This window comes from Perissodus microlepis, chromosome 16 (assembly GCF_051167445.1).
Source record: "Perissodus microlepis isolate ML-2025 ecotype Zambia chromosome 16, ASM5116744v1, whole genome shotgun sequence".
In the NCBI taxonomy this organism is placed as follows: domain Eukaryota; kingdom Metazoa; phylum Chordata; class Actinopteri; order Cichliformes; family Cichlidae; genus Perissodus; species Perissodus microlepis.
Window position 1 is genome coordinate 14,842,078 of NC_140476.1, and position 22,664 is coordinate 14,864,741.

At 38.2% G+C, this 22,664-nt stretch overlaps 2 protein-coding genes across 3 annotated transcripts in view; both read left to right on the forward strand.

Annotated features, from left to right (window-relative positions):
* The first annotated feature begins 3,490 nt into the window (after nucleotides 1-3,490).
* On the forward strand, nucleotides 3,491-8,595 carry tbr1b (T-box brain transcription factor 1b). Its single transcript, XM_084908600.1, has 6 exons — nucleotides 3,491-4,482; nucleotides 4,780-4,934; nucleotides 5,154-5,275; nucleotides 5,575-5,733; nucleotides 6,103-6,164; nucleotides 7,022-8,595. The coding sequence occupies exons 1-6, from the start codon at nucleotides 3,791-3,793 to the stop codon at nucleotides 7,863-7,865; spliced, it is 2,034 nt and encodes a 677-aa protein (XP_084764726.1). The 5' UTR covers nucleotides 3,491-3,790; the 3' UTR covers nucleotides 7,866-8,595.
* A 2,664-nt stretch (nucleotides 8,596-11,259) lies between these two features.
* Nucleotides 11,260-22,664, forward strand: part of slc4a10b (solute carrier family 4 member 10b) — a 29,410-nt gene continuing 18,005 nt past the window's right edge. Inside the window, exons 1-3 of one of the 2 annotated variants that reach the window (XM_084908595.1) lie at nucleotides 11,260-11,668; nucleotides 12,717-12,758; nucleotides 16,897-16,978. In XM_084908595.1, coding sequence (XP_084764721.1) covers nucleotides 11,621-11,668; nucleotides 12,717-12,758; nucleotides 16,897-16,978 — 172 coding nt within the window. In that variant the 5' untranslated portion in view covers nucleotides 11,260-11,620. Of the gene's footprint in view, nucleotides 11,669-12,716; nucleotides 12,759-13,126; nucleotides 13,272-16,896; nucleotides 16,979-22,664 lie in introns of those variants that run through there. The other variant, XM_084908596.1, reaches the window with a different exon arrangement.

A 22,664-nucleotide genomic window follows, 5' to 3' on the forward strand; every position in this document is an offset into this window, starting at 1 on the left:
CATTGTCCTGTGACACACACACGAAAAAGAAAGTAATAGATAAATAAATAAATAAATAAATAAATAAATAAATAAATAAAAACAAACTCATGCCAAAGACTGAAATATAGAAGTTAGGAAAAATTCACAAAAAAATGTGTGCCTTTAAGAGATGAGTAAATGGTAAGTAACTGTGTGAGATGACATATTAATTGTCTGCCACATGGGACAGTTCATATTCTTATGACCTTGCAAAATATACATGTTAAATAATACATCTGGATTAGTTGTTCGCAATAAAAAAATAAAACTGCTAATCAATAACTATAAATAAATACACTGTATTAAATAGTATTAAATTTAAGAAACTAGATAACATAGATTGAAGCTGAAGGAATAAACGGTGTAACCCAATAACAAAATGGGCATTTAAAATGGGAAATGCAGCTGCAGGATTTTAATAAGTTAGAACGATAGAAGGATATGTGCATTTGGTTTAAGGTGAAAAATCCCTATAGTACAGTTCTGGTATGGTATTATTACTCCACACTGAACATCCTGATCACCTGTCCTGAGGTTAATTTGCTGTGAGCTTTGCGGTAAAGAATCGCGTTTGAGTCTGGTCTGACTGGGCGACCCTTAAAGGACATCAATAATGAGCAGGTGTAGGAGTGCACTTCTGCGTAGACGCGTGTCTCTGTGTGTCCAGGGAGGACGACTAATAAGGGTTTAAAAGCCACAACTGTCCACTCCGCCCCTTAGCAGGCCCCCCCAGCTGTCTTTTCTGCCAGAAAGCACCCTGATTCCCTCTGACAGAGCAGATCACTGATGGCAAGAAACCACAGGGGGCAATAGTTATGTTAGCATAGCACAAAGCACCGCCACACTTGATCGGGTTAGTGGCGCTGGTTAATTACAGAGTTAAGGTAAATGCACGTTTCCTGGTTAAACAAACAAAGATAAACCCGCCAAAAAAAAACACAGTAAAAATAATAAACGAAGTCTTTGACTTTGATTTATTGATGGAAACTGCAACGTGACGTCTAGCAAACAACATATAAATAACTTAAAGTCCATCTTAAATGCATTCCCATGAAATTTTTAGTGCTGCTGTAATATAAGCCACTACCTGTCATGAATCCCAAATAACCTTGGCTCTATCCTCTTAGTTCATCCCAGTGTGCCTCATTCCTTATTACTGGCCTGACAAGGAAATGTTTACCCATCCGACAAGAGACAAGCCATTTCATAGTCAGAAAAAGCAATTTCACCTGACTAGAGTAGCACACTATGTCCCCATATCCTTGCTGGCTATAATTTTGTTGTCATTTTGTGTGCTGTGGTCATATCATTGAAGTGACAGTGCTGGGCATTAGGTAAAGTCCCTAAGCTGGTGCTCACTTTCAGGCTTTTTCTCTCCTTGTCATTCACATTGATTGGATTAGACCCAGGTGGCAAGCAGATTCTTTTGGCACAACAATAAAAAAAATGGTGATGTAGTGGCTGAAAAACACACAGATATTGTTTTTTTTATTTTGCTGAAATTAATATTGTTATGTGGAAAACATATGCTCTTTAGAATTAAATGGATATATACTTCTTCTTCTTCTTTTTTTTTTTTTTTTAAATTTTCATTGTATTGAAGGCAGTTTGTGTTTGAGGGTTTTTTTTTGTCTTTGATTTATTTTATATGGGTGATATTATACAGATACAGCCGTTATAATATTATTTGAAAATTGAAAAGGCATAACTGCTGTTCACACTAGATTATGCTCAGCTGGTCAATGGAGGGTGTGTACAAGGCAGGGAGCCGAGATCCTAACCTGCTCTACATCTCCCTGAGGGACAATGCTGGCTATGGGCATGACAAATCAGCCCCCTCCTCTTTGGTTATGTCCACTAGCTAGCTGAGCCAATAAATAGATGACTTAATCTGATAAACAGGCAGTGCATTACCTAGGGAAACACAGAGTTGCTGCATGGGTGATTCAACAATTGGCTTGTTGAGGGGGGTGGGGGGGAAAAAGGAAGCCCACTTTGCTTATTAAAGATCAGCGATGGAAGTGAACCATAATCCTGTAATGAGTAGAGCAGAGAGTGGCCTCTTTTCCTTGGGCACAGACAAGCCCGTGCTTGCATGTTTCACAGGAATAGATTGTTGGAACCAGTAGCCTTTCTGTAATGACCCCTCTTGTTAGCTTCAGAAATTCATAGCTCTTCATTAGAGATACAAACTGGTGGCTGTGTTCACCAATGCAATGGGCCTTTATTGGTCTTCTCTTTAGCTTCCACACAACACTGCAGTGTAACTAAACCAGAAGTTACTCAGTGAAGTAGAAATGACCAACTGAGGCAGTTAGTGATATTGTAATGGGTTCCTTGATAGTTAGTGGTGTTTCTTATCATCTATGAGAATCACCTGGTAATAATAATGCGATTAAACGGAAGTGTAAAAGTTGCCAGTGTTGAATCGATGCCTTTCGGACAGAGGATAACCTTCACAATGACACACCGTGGCTCTGGTGAACAGTGAAGTGGAAAGTTTGAAAATCAGGACAATTTACAAAGGCCTCGCAATCATAGAGAGGACTGCGAGGAAATGTATATCAAACCACTCCCTTTGAACAGCGGTAGTGTTAACTTGGTAATAACCTTGTTAGTAAGTTAAGCTGGGAGCCATGCTGCAGCTGCTCTCTTTGCACCGGGGACTGAGCCACTGTAACTTGCGGCTATCCTAACACTTAGTTCCATCTTCTCAATCAGGACTGATTTATTTTACTGCGCCGGGGGGCTTGGTGCATTTTCGAAGTGGTCTGATTAACAATCATTTCTATTTTAGAGTTTATTTATTCTCTATCTGCTGTCGATATTCTCAAACTTACTGTCAGTTATCTCAGAGACCTGCACCCTCCTGAGATCAAATTTATTCTGTCTTTAAATATATTTCCCGAGTAATTAGATTTTACAACTCGGACTTAATGTTTCTCCCATCTCCTTCTTACGCTTGCTTTCTGAAACGGACAAAAATTAAATTAAAAAAACTGCATAATGCTAATTTCTACTCAAAACTCCGAGTCCTACTTTGTGTCTCTCTGGCAGTGAGCTGTGTTTGGCACAGCAGCCCCTGTTACCAGTGCACGGGTTCATAACTTTAGTGCATGAAATATTTACCAGGACTGGGACTCATAAACACATCTTCAGTGGGACGCCATGATTTCACGCTATATCACAAACATTTTAAGGCATCAGATGCACCGCCTGTCATGGACTGTCATTTTTGGCGTGTTAATAATATATCTTGGTTTCTTCGGCAGACATACTTTGGCACTCATGGCACATAAATAGGTAAATAACGTGGATAAAGGTAAATAACGCCGCTGTCGTCACAGCTGACAGCAAAAACAATCTTCATAACTATGATATATCTTTTTTCTATTTTTTTTGGTTTATTTTTTGTTTATTTCATATACTGCTAAAAAAGAGTCTGTCTCCATATGTTTTATTCAAATATAGGCCCATGTCACAGTACAAACAAATCACTTTGCTCATAGCGCTCTTCTTATCGTCCTAATTAAGAGCTGTCTAATTAAATTACAGCCCTGAGTTAACCAATCGCAGTACTTGTTTCATTAGCAAAGCAGCGAGAGTGATGGAAAGAAAATCCTTCCTGATTGCAGGATGGTGTCAATTGGCTAATTTGCTGCCTTCCGTACCTCAAGTCATCGTAAGGCGTTTCGTAGTGTTAGATTAGGAAAGGCGTGTGCAAAAGCTTGTGATATAGGTTGAGCTAATAGTAGCTTCCTATTGAGCTATGCAGGTCGAGAATTGCATCTCGCCGGCGAGTGATCTCTCCAAGAAATTTATGAATGTGGGCAGTGGCTTTTCGAGCTCCAATGGATCAGAGCTTTCGTTGCAGGACCATCCTATTATATCTGCAAGTGACAACCTGGAGAGAAGTTCACCTCTGAAAAAAAACTCCAGGGAGATGACGAATCAGTCAGAGGCAGACAATTTTCCCGACTCCAAGGACGCATCAGGGGACGTCCAGAGGGGCAAACTCTCTCCTGATCTTCACGGAGTCTCTGACATCCGTCATAATTTCGATGGATCTGCAGGAGAAAGGTGCATCTTTTCTCCATCTACCCAGCCGCAGTCAGTCTCAGCAGCTCCCAGTGCCATGTTCCCTTACCCGAGCCAGCATGGACCAGCGCACCCGGCTTTTTCTATTGGAAGTCCCAGCCGATACATGGCACATCATCCGGTCATAACCAATGGAGCTTACAACAGCCTTTTAACCAACACTTCTCCTCAAGGCTACCCGACAGCGGGTTACCCTTACGCGCAACAGTATGGACACACATACCAAGGAGGTGCTTTTTACCAGTTCTCCTCAGCGCAAGCAGGACTGGTTCCGGGGAAAGCGCAGGTGTATCTGTGCAACAGGGCCCTGTGGCTGAAGTTTCACAGACACCAAACAGAGATGATCATCACAAAGCAAGGACGGTAAGTACGCGCACTCGCTTATTTTTTTTAGAGGCATGCAACAATATTCGGTAATTGTTTGCGTTACTGGAACATTTTTAGATCGAAGTTTAAATGGACGCGTATTAAGATCATTTAAGATTATTTCCCTGAAAAAACTAAAAAATAATAAAAGCGATAATGAACTTTGTATAACACCAAGGCAAGCTCATTAATAACAAACAAAGAAATAAAACAAAAACTAAATAAAGACGCAAAATGAAAAATTAGAAAAAAATAGAGACATTTTCTAAGCCTGTGTTTCTTTTTTCCCCGCAGACGAATGTTTCCATTTTTAAGCTTCAACATTTCTGGCCTTGACCCAACTGCCCACTACAATATATTTGTGGATGTAATACTCGCCGATCCAAATCACTGGCGATTTCAAGGAGGAAAGTGGGTGCCTTGCGGAAAAGCAGACACGAATGTCATAGGTATCACATCTGCGCTTTGTAACGATTACATTTACTCGACAGTTTGATTTTGAGAACATGGTAAAAAAAAAAAAAAAGTGTTTTGTTTTGTTTTTATACCTATAACTAAAATATGTGGTAAAAATTGTGAATGAAAATTTGTCAGGAATTTGTTTCTAAATAGTGATATATATTTTTTACTTCTTTTCTTTGCCTATTTTTTCTTCTTCTTTTTAATAGGCAATAGAGTTTACATGCATCCGGATTCGCCAAATACCGGTGCGCACTGGATGCGTCAAGAAATATCATTTGGAAAGCTAAAGCTCACAAACAACAAAGGTGCCTCCAACAACACGGGGCAGGTAACAATGTGATAAGAAATGTCTGAATGATATAAATATATATTTATATGTAATACGAGCTGGAAACTGAAATGTTTATTTTTTCTTTTTTATTCATCTCATCCCCTGATTATTTTTTTTAGATGTGTCGTATTGCTTTCTCTGTGTCATTTAATTCGAAACAATAGTCGCGTGTGTCATTATAATAAACACGAAATATGAATACACAATGGTGCTAAATTAGTTTATTTTTCTTCTGAAATCATCTTTCCAAACTTTGAAATTCAAAGTCTGACAAACGTCTTTAATTGGATCTCCAGATGGTGGTTCTTCAGTCTCTCCACAAGTACCAGCCCAGGCTCCATGTGGTGGAAGTAAACGAGGATGGGACAGAAGACACCAACCAGCCAGGAAGAGTCCAGACTTTCACCTTCTCAGAAACGCAATTCATCGCTGTCACAGCTTACCAGAATACCGATGTAAGACCACTTAATATCTGAACAACACTGGAAATGTCACCAGACACCAGTGCACAGCAGCATTTATACTTTGAACATTAGCCTGTTGAAAGACGATTCAAAATATCGGGAATTCTACAATATATATATACTTAAAAAACTCTCTAAACAAAGTAGAACAATAAAGTTTTAATACGAATACAATTTTTTAACCTAAATCTTAAAGCAAGACGCACACTGGGATTAATCATTTCCTGTTGACAAACACATTTTCGCGTAAAAACAAAGAACAAAATTAAATGAATTGTTAATATTATTTGCATTTATGCTGCACTGCGTTAAACGTCTGGAACACACCTTATGAATCCTTCTATGCATTTTCCCCCACAGATTACGCAACTGAAAATTGACCACAATCCGTTCGCTAAAGGATTTCGGGACAACTATGACACGTAAGATCGTCTCTCTTTCTCTCTTTTTCCTTCCTTCAAATATATCTTCTTTGTGTTTGGTTGTAATTTATGTGTGTGTATGTGTGTGTGTGTGTGTGTGTGTGTATCTTTTTATGCTTCTGTAGTTTTAATTAGAAACTATAATAGCCACTTAGCTTGGGTTTTTTCTTTGCAAAAATTAAATTTATGTATTGATAATTCTGTTGAAAATTCGTTGTATTGCTTTTGAAGTTGGAAGGAATTCGCATGATAAATAAAATATGTACTTTTACAGGGAAAATTAATTGAACATTGGATTAATAATAACATTTCTGACTGCAAATGAAGCAATGCGTTTTTCTTTTGTCATAACACACACATATGCACTTGTTTGCGTGTAATAAATGTGCGCAATTGCGTCCAGAGCTCGTAACTGTACCGATTCATTGTATGTATGACAAGGTTCCTCCTTTATTTGATTCGAGCTTGTTTTTCATTGTAAATGAAATGCGTACTAATGAGTGACGAGAAAATGAAAATGAAAATCATACTCGAAACAAGGAAATAACTACACGATAACTGAGAAAGCAAGTCTGATCTATTTGACGACGTTTTCTTCGTACTGTGTAAGGCAGCCGGCGTATTTCGAGCTTGGATCTAGACTGGGATGGTTTTGCAGATGTTTTCGAACCCTGCAGTTATCTCACCTTCAGAAAGAATAGTAATGGAAAAAAAACTTTCCTCATGTCTACTAAACTGCTACATTACTGAAACAGAGAGGCCCTGTTGACCTTAAGTTGTTTAATGTTCTGAGAACAGACTACAACACACTGTTTAGTTTCTGAATTGCTTCTCTGTTTTTCTCTCCATCTTTTCAGTGTCTACACAGGCTGCGACATTGACCGCCTAACTCCATCACCGGGTGACTCTCCGCGTTCACAGATCGTGCCGGGTGCGAGATATGCCATGCCTAGCTCTTTCCTGCAGGACCAATTTGTCAGCACTTATGCCAAATCTCGCTTTCACCCTGGCGTGGGGACTGGGCCTGGCACGGAGCGCAGCGTCCCACTCGGCAACAGCTTGCTATCCCCGCAGCAAACCGAGGAGCCCAGTGTTGCCACCCCCCCGCAGCGATGGTTTGTCACCCCTGCCAACAACCGACTGGACTTTGCTGCCTCGGCATACGACGCCGCTGATTTTGCCGGTAACGCGGCCACCTTACTGTCCTACGCAGCGGCCGGAGTGAAGGCTCTTCCCCTGCCGACTGCAGGCTGCTCCAATCGGCCTCTTGGCTATTACGCAGACCCGTCTGGCTGGGGAGGACGCACGCCGCCGCAGTATTGTGGTGTAAATAGTAAATCCAGCTCGGTCTTTTCCTGCTGGCCCACTAACACAATCGGTGGCAGAACAGGGACTAGCTACCTGTCCGAGGAGGGAGACTCCATCACCACAGAGAGATCACCCATCGGCGGCTCGGAGGAGACCAAACCTAAAGACATGACGTCTGAGTCGAGCTGGATTGAGACGCCGTCCTCCATCAAATCCATCGATTCGAGCGATTCTGGTATCTTTGAACAGGCCAAGCGGAGAAGGATCTCACCTTCTGCAACACCGGTTTCAGAGACAGTGTCCCCGTTAAAGTCTGAGCTGCTGACACCGAGAGAGTGTGAGAAAAACTGCACAAAGGACATTGGTTATTACAGTTTCTATCCTCACAGTTAAAACGAAGCAAAGCCTATCTATCTATCTATCTATCTATCTATCTATCTATCTATCTATCTATCTATCTATCTATCTATCTATCTATCTATCTATCTATCTATCTATCTATCTATCTACAGGTTAATCAATAAAAAGTATAAAAGGACTGACATTCACAGTTAATGGCCAAAGTGTAAATTCTTCAACTACAGTTTTGCCATAATTCTGGCGCCTTGTTTCCACACTGTCAAGTCAGAAAACACTGTAATTATGAATATAATGTACATAATACTGAACATTTTGGTGATAGTGACTGAATGTACACAGAACAAATAAATGATTCAAAAGTAGTTGTTTAAAAAAAAAGAAAAGCGGAGCCTCTTCTGTTAAGTAGCCTACACTGTTAGAATTAAAGATATTGAGCATCTGTACATAAATAATGTTCTTGTGTAGCATATACTGGCACAATAATCCTTGTCAGTGACAAAAAATATGTATTTTGTACTTTATCAAAGCAGTAGGCTACCAGAGGTTTAAATGACGTTACCGATCACTGCTACATTCATAATACATGTGGTGAAAGAAATTATAAATGTTGATAATGTAGACTTAGGGTCTTTTATTTACGTATGTTTTATTTGTACTTAATTTAGCCGGTCATCTTTTTTCATAGCCTCCATGCTATGCTGTTGTGAAATTCTTCGTATCTGCTGTAATGTGACTGAAACGTAATAAATGATGATATCATCAAGACATGTTTTATTTGATCACATCCAGTTCAAACAGAATGCGTTTGAAATATACGAAAGGGTTTATTATAATCTGCTATTTTCCACAAAGGCGTCATGTGGATCATCTTTCCAGAATTTCAAAGCGCAGTGCACCGTGAAGTATCTCGTCGCTGAGAGGGCTTCAAACAGTCAACGCAATTCTCGAATATTTAAATCTCACTGTGATCAGCCAGAACACCTACCAATTACATCAGGCTTTAGGTAGGCAGTCCTTTCCCTCATCGGCATTCCCTCCCCACGATGGAAGCCACAGGAAGCTTCCAAAGATATTTATTTTCAGATGGACATCGTGTCCTCTTCTGGATCCATTGATCGGCTCGGGATATGATGAGACTTTCACGGCACCAACTTTACAGCCAAGTAAAATGATAAAAAAAAAAAGAATAATAAATTAAAATTAAATACAACGGAACAAAATGTGAGTCTTTGATTGGCGCTATAGACTTCATCGGTATTCATTTGTTTCGTTGGCCTATTCATTGTCTGACTCAACAGTAAGAGTTGTTCCTACAACATTTGGTTGGATTCGTTTTGCAGCATGTTTGCCAAAGATTGTAGAGTGAAAACTTTTGTTGTTTTTTGGTCATAGTTTCAAACACTGAAAAACTGTGAGGTTGACAAATTCTCTGTTTGGCACCCAAAGGAAATGACACGTTAAAAGAGTCTTGACTATATGTGAAAGTGTGCAGAGGAGCAGAAGACACCAAGAGAAAACAGAAAACAGGCAAACAGGCTTAATAATGAGGTAACATTTTTCTATTTATTGTTTTTTCCCCCCTCTAGCACAGTAGCACATTTTCCGTTAAATTCCCGTGTAAATGACCCACCCTCTATTCATGCTCTGCTTAATCATGGGATTTTATTGGAATTATTAAACATTAATATCCAGTTTATCAAATTTATATAAGAACAGATACTAATTAAAACGGATGCTGAACAAACTCAGTGTGCACTTAATTGGAATTTGTCGTGTGAAGGAGACGCTCACAGCTGTCAATATGAGATGTGGCATTTAGCTCCTCATACTGTCAGCTATAGGCCTTCCCTGGGATAAACAGCAGATGGCGATAACTGAATACAGGTTTTATAATCAAACAACTCCTCCAATATGTGGTCCAGAGCTTTTAGGTCACCGCAGAGGCAACAAAACCTGTAAGAAAACTCTCTCTTTTTTTCCTCTTCATTTTTTTCATTAAAAAAAAAGATTGATTCGTTATTTATGAGTTAAGTAAGGGCATCCTGTGAGTTTCCCCTGGATTCAACTACACGTGGATGGTGATCTACACCAGATGGTGGTGCTTTACTATTTTTTGTAGCAGTTAAAAGAACCCATGCTGTTCAAAAGACTCAAATGTTTTCTGCAAGCTCTGACAAACTTGACAAACAGTCTTGTAAACACTGGCCCCGAACACAAGCTGAAGAAAGTACAACAAAAATCACATGCAAACTGTATCTGTTGGCACTGGAGAAAACGCGCTCTCTGCGAAGGCCTGTTCATCTTCACATGTAGTCTACTTTAATACAAAGCAGCAGTTTTGTTTCTTTTAAATCATTTACTCTGTTGGAGGATGACCCACGGCTGAGATGACCCCGTCCTCTAAGAAGGGGTGGGGCATGATGGGTACTTTTATGCCAAAAAGCGATTTTCAGTATTTGCCAAAAAGTGATTGCTTGGGTTTAAACTGCTGTAAATGACTTATTGGCTTAAATATGTAAAATATATGTGAAATGTATCCCTCATGAATGATATCAAGCCAGCTTGAGCCACAAACAATATTCTTCTTGCAGTAGAAAGTGCAAATATTTTTTTTTGGCAAAGTGACTTTTACATATCCTTTATTTATCCAATTAAAAAGTGTCATGGACATTACAAATGTCTTTTTTTTAAAAAAATTTATTTTTATTTTTACAGTGATTTGGCCAAGAAGGTAGCAGATATTGAAACAAATATGACATATTAAAAAAAGAAGATTTTTCAAGTGACCAAAAAGGACTGGATTGGTTCTAACAGTAACACAACAGCACAAGTAATTTCTTTATTTTACACCTAACTCCTCTGTATATCGTGTTCACTAAAGTCTATTCGCCAATATATGTAAAATGAATATGAAAAAGCGGAGAAACATCGGAAATCCCTTTTTGGCACAACACTGGGCACAAAACCACAAGCCCCAATGGAAACTATCGTGTATGTTTTTGTTGCTCTTCCACTTGTCCTAGCAGCATATGGACAAACATATTAAATTACAAAATAACATAACATCTTGTATTTATCAAGGTAGGACTTTGACCCGAGTGCCACCAATTTTAACAGACCTAAACAGACTCACAGCTTTTCCTTTTTCTTACGCACATTTCAGGATCCCCCAGAAGACACGTCTGCTTGTACGACGATCTCTCCGGCGAGAAGAAAAAGTAACTCAAGAAATGTTAAATATAAATTATCATCAACGTTATTTTAAATATTTAAATCAACTTGCGACTAGTTTCAGTGTGTAGGCCTAAATCAGTTTCATGCCTGTTTTTTGGTCTTAAGTAAGATATTGTGTAGCGCATGGGGGGAGGGGGCCACACAGAGCTCAGAGTTCTGCTGTAGCCTAAAAATGAAGCTATTCGTATTTATCCATAAAGTACTGGAAGCCACACTGAAACAGGAATACGTAGCCTGATAATTTGGGACATAAACTGGAAACAAACTGGAGGGAAACAGTTTGATATCTTCTGATAATTGGTGTCTTTCCTCTGTGCCTGAAAAAAAAAAGACAAAACATATTAAGAGTGACGCGTCCGCGTCAGCTGGCAGAGATGCGCGTGGCTTTTCTGAACAGGCAGCGCGTCAGAGAAGCGCTAATCATCAGCGAGCTGCAGAGCGGCGATGATATAAACATGTGATAGTAGCTCAGTTACCGCTACACCTGACAGGATTACACGCACCGGAGGTCTCTGCTCCGTCTCTCTGATACGCTGCTCTGCTGAGAGAGGAACATGGATACTGCGGATCAGGGTGCTCAGATAGAGCCGCTGCTGCCATCGGTAAAGAGAAACTGATGTCTTGGGACAAATATTTACTAATGTACATTAATATTTCAGGACTAGTGTCAAGTTTAGTGCGTGTACTGCGTGGAGTACTGGTAAAAAGATGTTGCTAAAAGAGGCAGGAAAAAAAAGAAATCGGGAAGCAGATTCAAAACGTTTGGCTCTCAGATGGTTAAATAATTAAGTTAACTGTGGAGTTTTGAGCAGCTGTGGTTCACCTGCAGGGATCTACTGAAAGCACGCTGCCACTCCAATCAAGAGGAATGGCAGTATGTCAGCTCGTAATATTTTATTGAATCCATCCTTTTAGTGAGCCAAAATGTAACTTCATCTCCAGAGGCATGATGGTAAAATTTCTGAATTGAAACAGACATTGGGAGGCTTTCATTGCTACTCCTTTAAATTTCAGTATGATGCTGTGTTAATTCAGTGATGCTGTAACATGCTATAACATTTTGCAAATGTAAGGTAAATCCCTGCTGTGACAGCTGTGTTGCTATTAATACATCATAATTCTGACAGAAGTGACTTTTTATCAACATATTATGTAAATATATTGTAACTTCCATCTTGTTAATGTAAAACCAGGCATAGCTACAAGTTGCACTAATAAAAGCAAGTAGTCTTCACACATTCAAATTCTGCTTGAGCATGTCATTTGGAGAAGTCATCTCATAGAGGATGTTCACAGAGGGAGGAGGACCCGTGTTCATTTGGTCTCTTCCGATCGTTTTAGTGGAGATTTGTTGTCATTATCTGCTGGCTGTTATTATGAAAACAGATTTTTCCATTTCTCTGAATGCTGGGAGTTGCATCCCTCTAATACGACTTTTAGAGCCAAATATAGATTTGGCTTTGAAACATAAGGTCACAACCTCACCTTAAAAGTCATTCAGCAGTTAAGAATTGAACAGAACTTTCAGGTCATACTCAGTGAGTTTTAAGAATTTAAGGACTGAGCTGAGCTTTTGGAAATGTTCAACTTTAAAAATTTGATTTGGTGTTTTATTAAATAAACTTTATTTGCAACTTTATGTCTTTTCAGGCCAGTTCTCCCATTGGATCCTCAGTTGGGCGAAGAAGTCTGGTGAGTTGTTCCTTGGGTTTTACACCTTAGATGGATGCCGTTAGGGTGAACTTGCCAATAAAAGTTACATTGAAGCATTTGATTATCACTATATCAAATGTAAATGTAACAAGTGAAAGAAGATAGCAGGTTCATTCTTGGATCAGCAGAACACTCCAAGAGGATTGAGTGTAACACAATGACCTTGTGGTTTTACTTTATATACATACAAAGCAGAGAGGAGACACTATATAAACCAAGGTTTATCTGCTGTGCAGCACCGATGATGTCAAAGCGATAATCTCATGATGACAGAGTGGCGGCACTGTCGATAGATGCTCGATCACAAATTACAGTTGTTTGACACAGCAGAAGAGCATCAGCATTTATCAGACATGGTGTGAAGCTGGGCAGCAGGAGCTCAGCTTCTACACTGTCTTTCATTCAGTCACTACTGATTAAATAGCAGAGGACACTAAGGGAGAGCTCATGCAGTCTGAAAACGAACAGGCACCTTGGTTTTTCAACAATCAGGTAGGCTACAGCTCATGACGCCAGGCATTTATGTTGATGATGTGAACTGTTTTATTGATGTGAAGTTTCTCTCTGCTGAAAACCCAAGTTTGCTGCATGTTTAACAGGGGAAAAAGTGTTTGGTTAGCGAAGATATTTTTCAGTGTGTCCAGAATCAGTGGAAAAGCCCGATTAAAAACTGGCAAGTGCAACATTTTTTGCAGCTGGGGGATGGATGCAGACCTAAAGTCTGCCAAAATAAGGGGTCAGAGCTGCAAAACACCTTACGTAGCAGCTCTGGTTAAAAAGTGATTTGGCGCTAATGTGTCCTCTTACAGGATGTTGAAGTTCGAAGCAAAAACATTTAAGGATTACAGTACATTTTGTGCCACATGAAAGCCTGTGCGGTTAATGATATCGCTGCCACTGATGGATTCAAAATTGCCACAGCCATCTGTAGGGATCAGATCCAAGTATGTGCCACATCCTGTGATATCACTTCAGCTGTGTGGTGTGCCAGCAGCCTTTAACATGATTTTACTGGGTGGATGCTGATCATTAGTCTTGAAAGTAGCTGTCTTTGTGCGTGCATTGGGTGTGGTTTCTGGAAAGTAATCAGACTACTATACAACATTGTAACTATTTTTGTTTTTTTTAAATATTTGCATCTGTTCTTTAGAGCTAAATGCTTCAGGTGTAAAATGTGCTTATAGGAACCAGTCTGTTTATAACTGAAATTGAAGTGATAACAATAGTAATAATATGAATAATAATCTTTAATTATATAGGACTTTTTAACCTTATTTTACAAGGTGCTTCACATAAGAAACAAAGCAAGCTCAAATACCTTTAAAACTTCAGATTGTCACATTGGCACAGTATTTATTGATCAGATCTTTTTCTCATGTGACCCCAGCTTCCTTAAAAGGTGACAACAGTATATCAGTGGTTTTTGTGTTTATAGTTTAGCACCCTTTTTAGTCTGTAAACCCATACAAACCACACAAAATAGAGGTTATAGACACATCATAGTGCACTGCTTCAGTGTATACAACATTCCTACAATGAATAACATATATTGCCATTTATCATTAACATGATGCACATTAATACCATCTCACAGACTAATGTGGCTGGTGTTTTAGTAATAAATGCTGGCTTTTAATCTGAGCAGGATGTTGATCCGTAGCTGTGCATTTGTAGACAGATTAACAGCATCAGCCTCGTGGCTTGGCATGCCCATGTGGCACTGCAGCTGTAAACAGCAGTGTCCTTCATTATCGTAATGCTCCGACGGTCTACTGGAGGTTAAGATGGCTCACGGAAAAAGCTGGTATTAAGCTTTCAAGACAAAAATATTGACTGTGTTAATATTGGTGGGTTTTTTTTTTTTTAAATCAAGAGATTCAAAGCATGTAAAGGAGTTTCAATCTTTTGGTCAATACTGTGACAGGACTAAGAAACACCAACGTAGCAAAGTGCCTAGTTCTGATAAGTCAGCATATTTAAATATCAGCTTCATTTAGAGATTTCCCAGACCCATGAATGGCAGTGAAATTGTGGCATTCCTCATTATTTTATGTATAAATGTATTCTTTTTTTAGTGCTTCAATCAAAAGAATTGCTTTAAAGAAATCTGTCTATTTAAAATTTAGTTTAATGTGTCTAAGCCCACTGAATGAATAACCTGCAAAAAAACCTTTGTGCTAAACTTTGGCCTTTATGCTTGTAAACACAATAATTATTGAGTTTTTAGGGTGTTGTAGACTTCTGTTACCTGTTACATGGCTCTATTGATTCTGGTATTTTTTGTTAAGATACCTATTCTTGTTGTAGTTTCTGGATGAATGAGTTTGAGAAATGTAACAATCTTTTAATTGCAAATTCATTTTTTTAAGATTCATTATAATACTTCACAGATTTGTGCATGTATTTAGTTTATTTGGCACATTGACACACGTCAGGAAATATGTGTACTGCCAACTTCCTGTACAAATCTGCATGAAGCACAGAGATCGAAATACCGTTTTATCTCTCCACCCACCATGAAGCTGGAGTGAGCGGGCTTTGTGTTTTGTTGTAGTCAGTGACCTCAGCCTACTCTACAGCAAACTTGCCCTTTCTGTCCTGTGCCTTGTTTATGTTGTACCGTGGTTATGCATCCATCAGATGAGCACACAGAGTTCAGCTGTAAGTGCTCATGCTGTTGGTGTTCATCTGTGTAATCCTTCAGAGCTTTGAATTTTTTTTATAAATCCAAATTCAAATAATATTTTTTAAAGAAAAGGTAAAAGCACTGGGTTTCTATCTGTTCTCAAATGACAAATAATGATTTTTGAAGGTTTTCTGAATCCCTTTTACCACCTCCTCACCCCCATTATCTTTCACAAGTATTACATAAGCTTTCACACCACAGACTGCCGGTTTTCTCTGAGATCTGAATCTAATCATCTAAATCCATGTCCAGTATGAATGGTTTTAAACCTGCAGGTTTATAAGACAGGAGGATGTAGGAAATGCTCAGTCTTGAAAGGGTCTTATTATGCTATTTTGTGTTTTCTTTCATAATTTTAATATTTAAATTGTTGCTAAGGTTTTTGCTCATATTAAAAGTTTGAAATAATAATGGATATTCAAGTAATCACAGTGAGGTAAATTCTTGGGTTTCAGACTCTTCTAAATGCTCAGTTGCAGCATTTCCTGTCTACATTTAACCCCGTATGATGTCAGGAAGAGGCGATATTCCTAAAACAGTCATCTGAAGCACGCAGCTATGGCAGAAACATCCCCACCCATCTGCTGTTCAAGACTTAAATTTTCAAGTGGCAGCCAATTAAAAGAAAAGCCGGATTGAAGGGAAAGGTGAGGGAGAGTGTAGCTTGATTCAGGCAGAGGAGGAACTGAGGGTCAACAGGGAGCTATGTAAAGCTACTTTAGTAAGGTATAAGACTAAAAGTGTAATTGAGCATAATTTAATTTTTGAGCAGTCCTTAAGTTACCTAACCTCCTCATTTGTAATTGTTATTGCAGGACTCGGGGTTTAAATTTGTATCTAGTCATAAAACTGTTCTTGCTGCAATAAAAAAACAAAACAAATATAATATCTTTACAAAGAGAGGGTCATTTATTTGGAATGTGCGGCGTATTGTTATAAGACATTGAACAACGGATAAACTATGAACTGTAATGTGCTTCGTTAACATAAACAACCAGTTAGGAGGAATGCTTACTTGATCAAATTAAATCAAACAATGATTCTCCCTTTGAACTCAGTTCCAAGTCACCACAAAGGAGACATCTTGAACAGAAGTAAAACTTTCTTTGTGGGTGGGTAAATTATTGTTCGCATTGTGAAAAGCTTTCTGTTTGGACTAAGATCATACTCTTTCCTTTCCAAGATAAAAAGTGCAATTAGTTTCCATGGCAGCTGCACCGTTCAGTTGGATAATGTGTTTGTTCATAATGTTCTGCAAGGGAGCACCAGGTCAACAAACATTTTATTTCATGCTATGTTGAGTCGGGATACGCCGGTATATTGCAGGATGATGTTTCTTCCAGTTGTTGGTGTAATACTGTATGAGTGTGCTTTAGAACGATGTTCATAATGCTGAATTTGTATTTGTGCATGCATTTGCGTGTCTAACAGAGAAATGACGATGAAGCGGTGGTGGACAGAGGAGGAACGCGGTCCGAGCAGAGAACCAACTTTGAGCAAGAAGATCTTGAAGGTACGTGGATGTACACAATGTGCTGGGAAATACTAAAAGAGTCAAAGAGTGAAAAGGCTTCTGCAGCTGAGACCGCCTACTCTGTCCTCCCAACTGCTGCTTTCCTCTTGACAGCTTTTTTACAGTTAAAAGATAAGAGCAGAGTGGGAGGCAGAAACTGTGGGTGAGCTGAGTTTGCATCAGAAATTTCACAATTGCCCAAAAACACGGACAATCGAAACAAAGACAAAAACTGTGGGATCTCTGGGTCACTAAAGGCCAGGAGCAAGCACCGTCTACATCTGCAGAAACAGATGATCAAAACGTTACAGATTCTCTTTTCTGTGAAAGTGAATTACAATTAGCAGGTTGGAGCTTAAAAATCTATTTTGTTTAGCACATTATCACAGTTATTTTTGACATATATACATTGGTAAACAGGGGTATTCTCTTTTATTTGTGTGTTTTATGTTAAAACAGCACAAACATACTTAATGTAGAAGTATTCTTTCAATATATAAATAATAGTAAAAATAATTACACTCTTTCTTTAAATATACATTTCTATGAAACCAAAGTAGAATATAAAATCAAAAATAAACTGAACTGAAAAACAGTTTGATGTTACTGTAAAGTGCTTCAGAACAACAATATTCATAACAGATGAGCTTAATTAATTACTTGTGTTCTTCATATATGTAGCATCTAGGAATAGCTTCAACAGTCATTCCAGAGCACACTGTATATACATGCAACCCTGTGTTGTTCTGCAGTGATCTGAGTGGGCTGACTCGAGTACAAACACAGACTCTCTCTATCTCTTTCTTTCCTCTACTGTCTCGCTCTTCATGATTGCTGTTTTATACTTCCACAAGGAGATACAACATTTACTGCATTTACACTTATTTTCAGTGCTTATACCTGACAATTTTCAGAAACATTAAAAAAAGGAACCTAAGTAAAATTGATACCTAACTCTGGGGGTGAACCAATGTTGTGTCTACACATAATAGACAACTTAGTAAAGAACCAGTTTGAAATAGTATCTTTAGGCATTTTGTCACAAAAACAAATCAGTTGTTTAAATTTCTTTAGCTGAATCTATAAAAAGTGCCAAAGATAACAAAGTTTGACATATAAAATAGTGTTTTTGTGCACCAAGAAGATGATTCCCCAAATACTATTAAAGCTATAAAACATAAAAAACTTGGCATATCTTGGGATAGTGTGCAGTGTTTCTTTAAAAAATCTGAATAAACTGGAGAAATGGAAGACAACAGGGGGAGGCCTAAAAATGATCTAGAGCCGTATCTGAGAATCATGACCAAAAAATGCAGCAAAGACCGACAACAGACCTCAGAGACTGATCTGGCCTTTCAGTTGGTCCATTTAATGTTCAGAAGTGGTCTCACTGGAAGGGTATAGCTGTCAAGAATCCATTCTTAAGGAAGAGAAACATGCAGAAAAGACCAAGGAATGTTAAATTACACAAGAATTGGTCTTAAAATCAGTGTAACAGGTCTTGTGAATCTGAATTTTTGGTTCAAATCATCATTAGTATGTGCAGGGGAGGTTATAATAGGCATCTGTAAAACATGTTGAAGGCACTCACAAAGTTTAGAGCTACATTTTCAGCCAGTTGAGTTGGGGATCTTGTTAAAAATACTGAAATTAGAAATGCGGAAAAGTGCTGTCAAAGTCTGCAGACTTTGATCCACCATGCAGCAACATCAGGAAAGCATCTGATTAACAGCATGAAAATGATCTCAAACGCACTGCCAGTACAGTACAAGCATACCTGGACAGAAAATCACTGTGGAACACCATCAGCCATGGATTGGCCTCCCCAGAGCCTGAACCTCAATATTGCTGAAGCAGTGTAGGATCATCTTGACAGAGAACAGAACCAATGGCAATTAACATTGAAAGTTTAGCTTTGAAATGTCTGTTGAAATACTTCACACTTAAACACCTGTAAGAATTGCTCTGTTAGATTAAAACAGAGAGGTGATCACGCTTTTGCAGCACAGCACTACATCTATGGAATAATCTACCACTACACTACACATCTGCACTGCTCAGACACATTTAAATCTTTTTAATTAATTAATTAATTAATTAATTTTTTAGCATTTGCAACTTTATTGGATAGTGTAGCAGTGAAAATAGACAGAACACTGGGCAAAGACACACTACGAAGAGCCACGAGTCGGACATGACTCCCTGTGGCTGCACTCGGGACATATACAGTGGGATGCAAAAGTTTGGGCAACCTTGTTAATAGTCATTATTTTCCTGTATAAATCGTTGGTTGTTACAATAAAAAATGTCAGTTAAATATATCATATAGGAGACACACACAGTGATATTTGAGAAGTGAAACTAAGTTTATTGGATTTACAGAAAGTGTGCAATAATTGTTTAAACAAAATCAGGCAGGGGCATAAATTTGGGCACTGTTGTCATTTTATTGATTCCAAAACCTTTAGAACTAATTATTGGAACTCAAATCGGCTTGATAAGCTCAGTGACCCCTGACCTACATACACAGGTGAATCCAATAATGAGAAAGAGTATTTAAGGGGGTCAACTGTAAGTTTCCCTGCTCTTTTAATTTTCTCTGAAGAGTAGCAACACGGGGGTCTCAAAACAACTCTCAAATGACCTGAAGACAAAGATTGTTCTCCATCATGGTTTAGGGGAAGGATACAGAAAGCTGTCTCAGAGATTTAAGCTGCAGAGGAAGCCTTTTCTCCGCCCACAGCACAAACAGAGCCGCTTGAGGTATGCTAAAGCACATTTAGACAAGCCAGCTTTATTCTGGAATAAGGTGCTGTGGACTGATGAAACTAAAATTGAGTTATTTAGGCATAAGAAGGGGCTGGGAATCTTGGGAATCTTGTCAAAGTTGAGGGACACATGGATTCCACTCAGTATCAGCAGATTCTGGAGACCAATGTCCAGGAATCAGTGACAAAGCTGAAGCTGCGCTGGGGCTGGATCTTTCAACACACAACGACCTGAAACACTGCTCAAAATCCACTAAGGCATTCATGCAGAGGAACAAGTACAACGTTCTGGAAAGGCCATCTCAGTCCCCAGACCTGAATATTACTGAAGATCTGTGGTGTGAGTTAAAGAGAGCTGTCCATGTTAGGAAGCCATCCAAGCTGAATGAACTAGAGATGTTTTGTAAAGAAGAATGGTCCAAAATACCTTCAACCACAATCCAGACTCTCATTGGAACGTACAGGAAGCGTTTAGAGGCTGTAATTTCTGCAAAAGGTGGATCTATCAAATATTTCTTTTTTTGTGGTGCCCAAATTTATGTACCTGCCTGATTTTGTTTAAATAATTATTGCACACTTTCTGTAAATCCAATAAAGTTAGTTTCACTTCTCAAATATCACTGTGTGCGTCTCCTATATGATATATTTAACTGACATTTTTTATACAGGAAAATAATGACTATTAACAAGGTTGCCCAAACTTTTGCATCCCACTGTAGCATGCAACCTGCTCACCCACTGAACTAAACTGGCACCCACATGTAAATCTTATTATTATTTTAATTTATTATCTTTTGTATATATTGGATTTCACCAACTTAAAAAAAGTGCTATATAAATACATTTGACCTACAGGTAGCCTGATGAACTATTCCTGAAGACTATTTAAATAAAATACAACAAAGGTGGCTGTAAAATGATTGAACTTCAAGCTTGTTAGAAACAAAATTCTGTTTTTGTTTTATATACTATCCATTTATGGTTACATTGTACAATTTTCACAGCAAACTATAAAGAAAAGAGGTGTAGCTGTAAGCAGGACTGTACATATACTGTACAGTACAATCATTGGATTACTTTGAAATGTACTGTTGTAATTTTATCGCAAAATAAATAATGCAATATATTGCACCGTATGCTAAAATGGACCAGGTCACAATATTTATAGTCATCTGTATTTATCAGTGGAATTAATATGCATTTTACGTACTAGAGTATTACAAATCCACCAACCAAAAAAGCTTTTCCATTAATTTATTACAGTTTTATTGTTTGTTTTTTAAAATGGTTATTATTATTATTATTATTATTATTATTATTATTATTATTATTATTATTATTTTAATGTAACCCTTGTTTCTTCTTCCTTTGTTTAACTAAGAAAATTGGCAACCTGGCAAATTGTTTCCGTAATGAACATGTAGCTGAATAATCTTTGACAGTGTAGTTATAATTTTGATGCACATTTTCCCCCCTCAAATCTAAGAAGGGCTTATTATTACTTAAAAATAATCTGATTATATAATCCTGTCTAGTTTGAAATCTGATTATATAACCTGCTACCACTCAGGCTTGGTTAGCATTTAACATTTAAAAGATAAAAAAGAAAGCAGACATGAATCAACAGTGAGGCATCACAAATTCACAGAGGGCCCAGTATCACCAGGTACTACCTCATGCTCCCTGTGTTCCCTGATAATTAACTGTAAGTAACAAATATATAAACAAAATAAGAATAACGACAGCCTAACATTTCTTCCTAAAGTATTCTCAGTTATATAATTAATGCCATTTAAATAATTTTTAGTATTTATTTTTTTTATTGTTTTGCAAAGTTACAATTAATTTGTGCGTTTTACAAAATGAAAGTGAAAAAGGCAAAACCTGCAGCTTTTATCCAAAGTACAGTCTACATTTTTGTTTGACTAACTTGAAATGGGCACTCCACCCTTTTCCAACTGAGAATCATTGCCTCAGACATCGACTCAGGTGCTAATTCTCAACCCATCTGCTTCACACCCAGCTTCAAATCACGCCAGTGCAAGCTGGAAGTCATCACTCATTGAAGTCAACAAAACCAGATCCTTAGGCCGCCAAACCTTTAACCCTCCACGCCTCAACTCAATGCAAACCAAAATCTTACTGCAGTTATATAGATACTAGAAACCACTAAAAACAGGTGAAGCTAATCAGACACAAAATTCAGTAGCACTCAGTTTGCCTCCTGCTATGATCAGGGCATGCTGACATGTTACAGGAGGAGCAAACAGTCGATACCGTCCCATCTGTCATTAAGGAGTAAAGGGAATACATTTTTCCAGTACACCTGGAAAAAAAAATATACTAAAAAATATACTAAAAACTATTCAGACAAAGTAAGCAGAAGAAATAAGAAGTAACAGGCATACAGTATACTTGCTTTAATATTCACAACTCTGTTTAAGCTAATTTGAACACAGATTCATTCTGGTTCATGTATCATTAATGACTTAACTGCTTGTCGAGTTAGGTAACGTTTTTATGTACCAAGTATGACATTAGCGCATTACATAATAGTTACACAGAAATCTGCAGGCGCCTGAAGAGATCACGATGAACTGGGCTGAAATGATAATTAAAAATACATCAGATAAAGAAGGCTTTTCCATTTAAGTGTCACTGGATTATTGTGGTTTTTCTGCAATCTGTGGATGAAAAGAACTATCTGCTGTTAAATATCTGATGACTAAATGTTTGAGCAAAAAGGTCAAAGCAAAATAATCTTCTCAAACCACAGTTTCTTTTTAAAAATTGTTAAACACAAACAGACACTGCTGATTACAGTTTTACACCAATGTAGCGATTGTGTCCAATCTGTGGAAGTGCGTCTGGTTGTGCTGGGAAGTGTAACCGAACTTTTTTTTTTTTTTTAATATTCT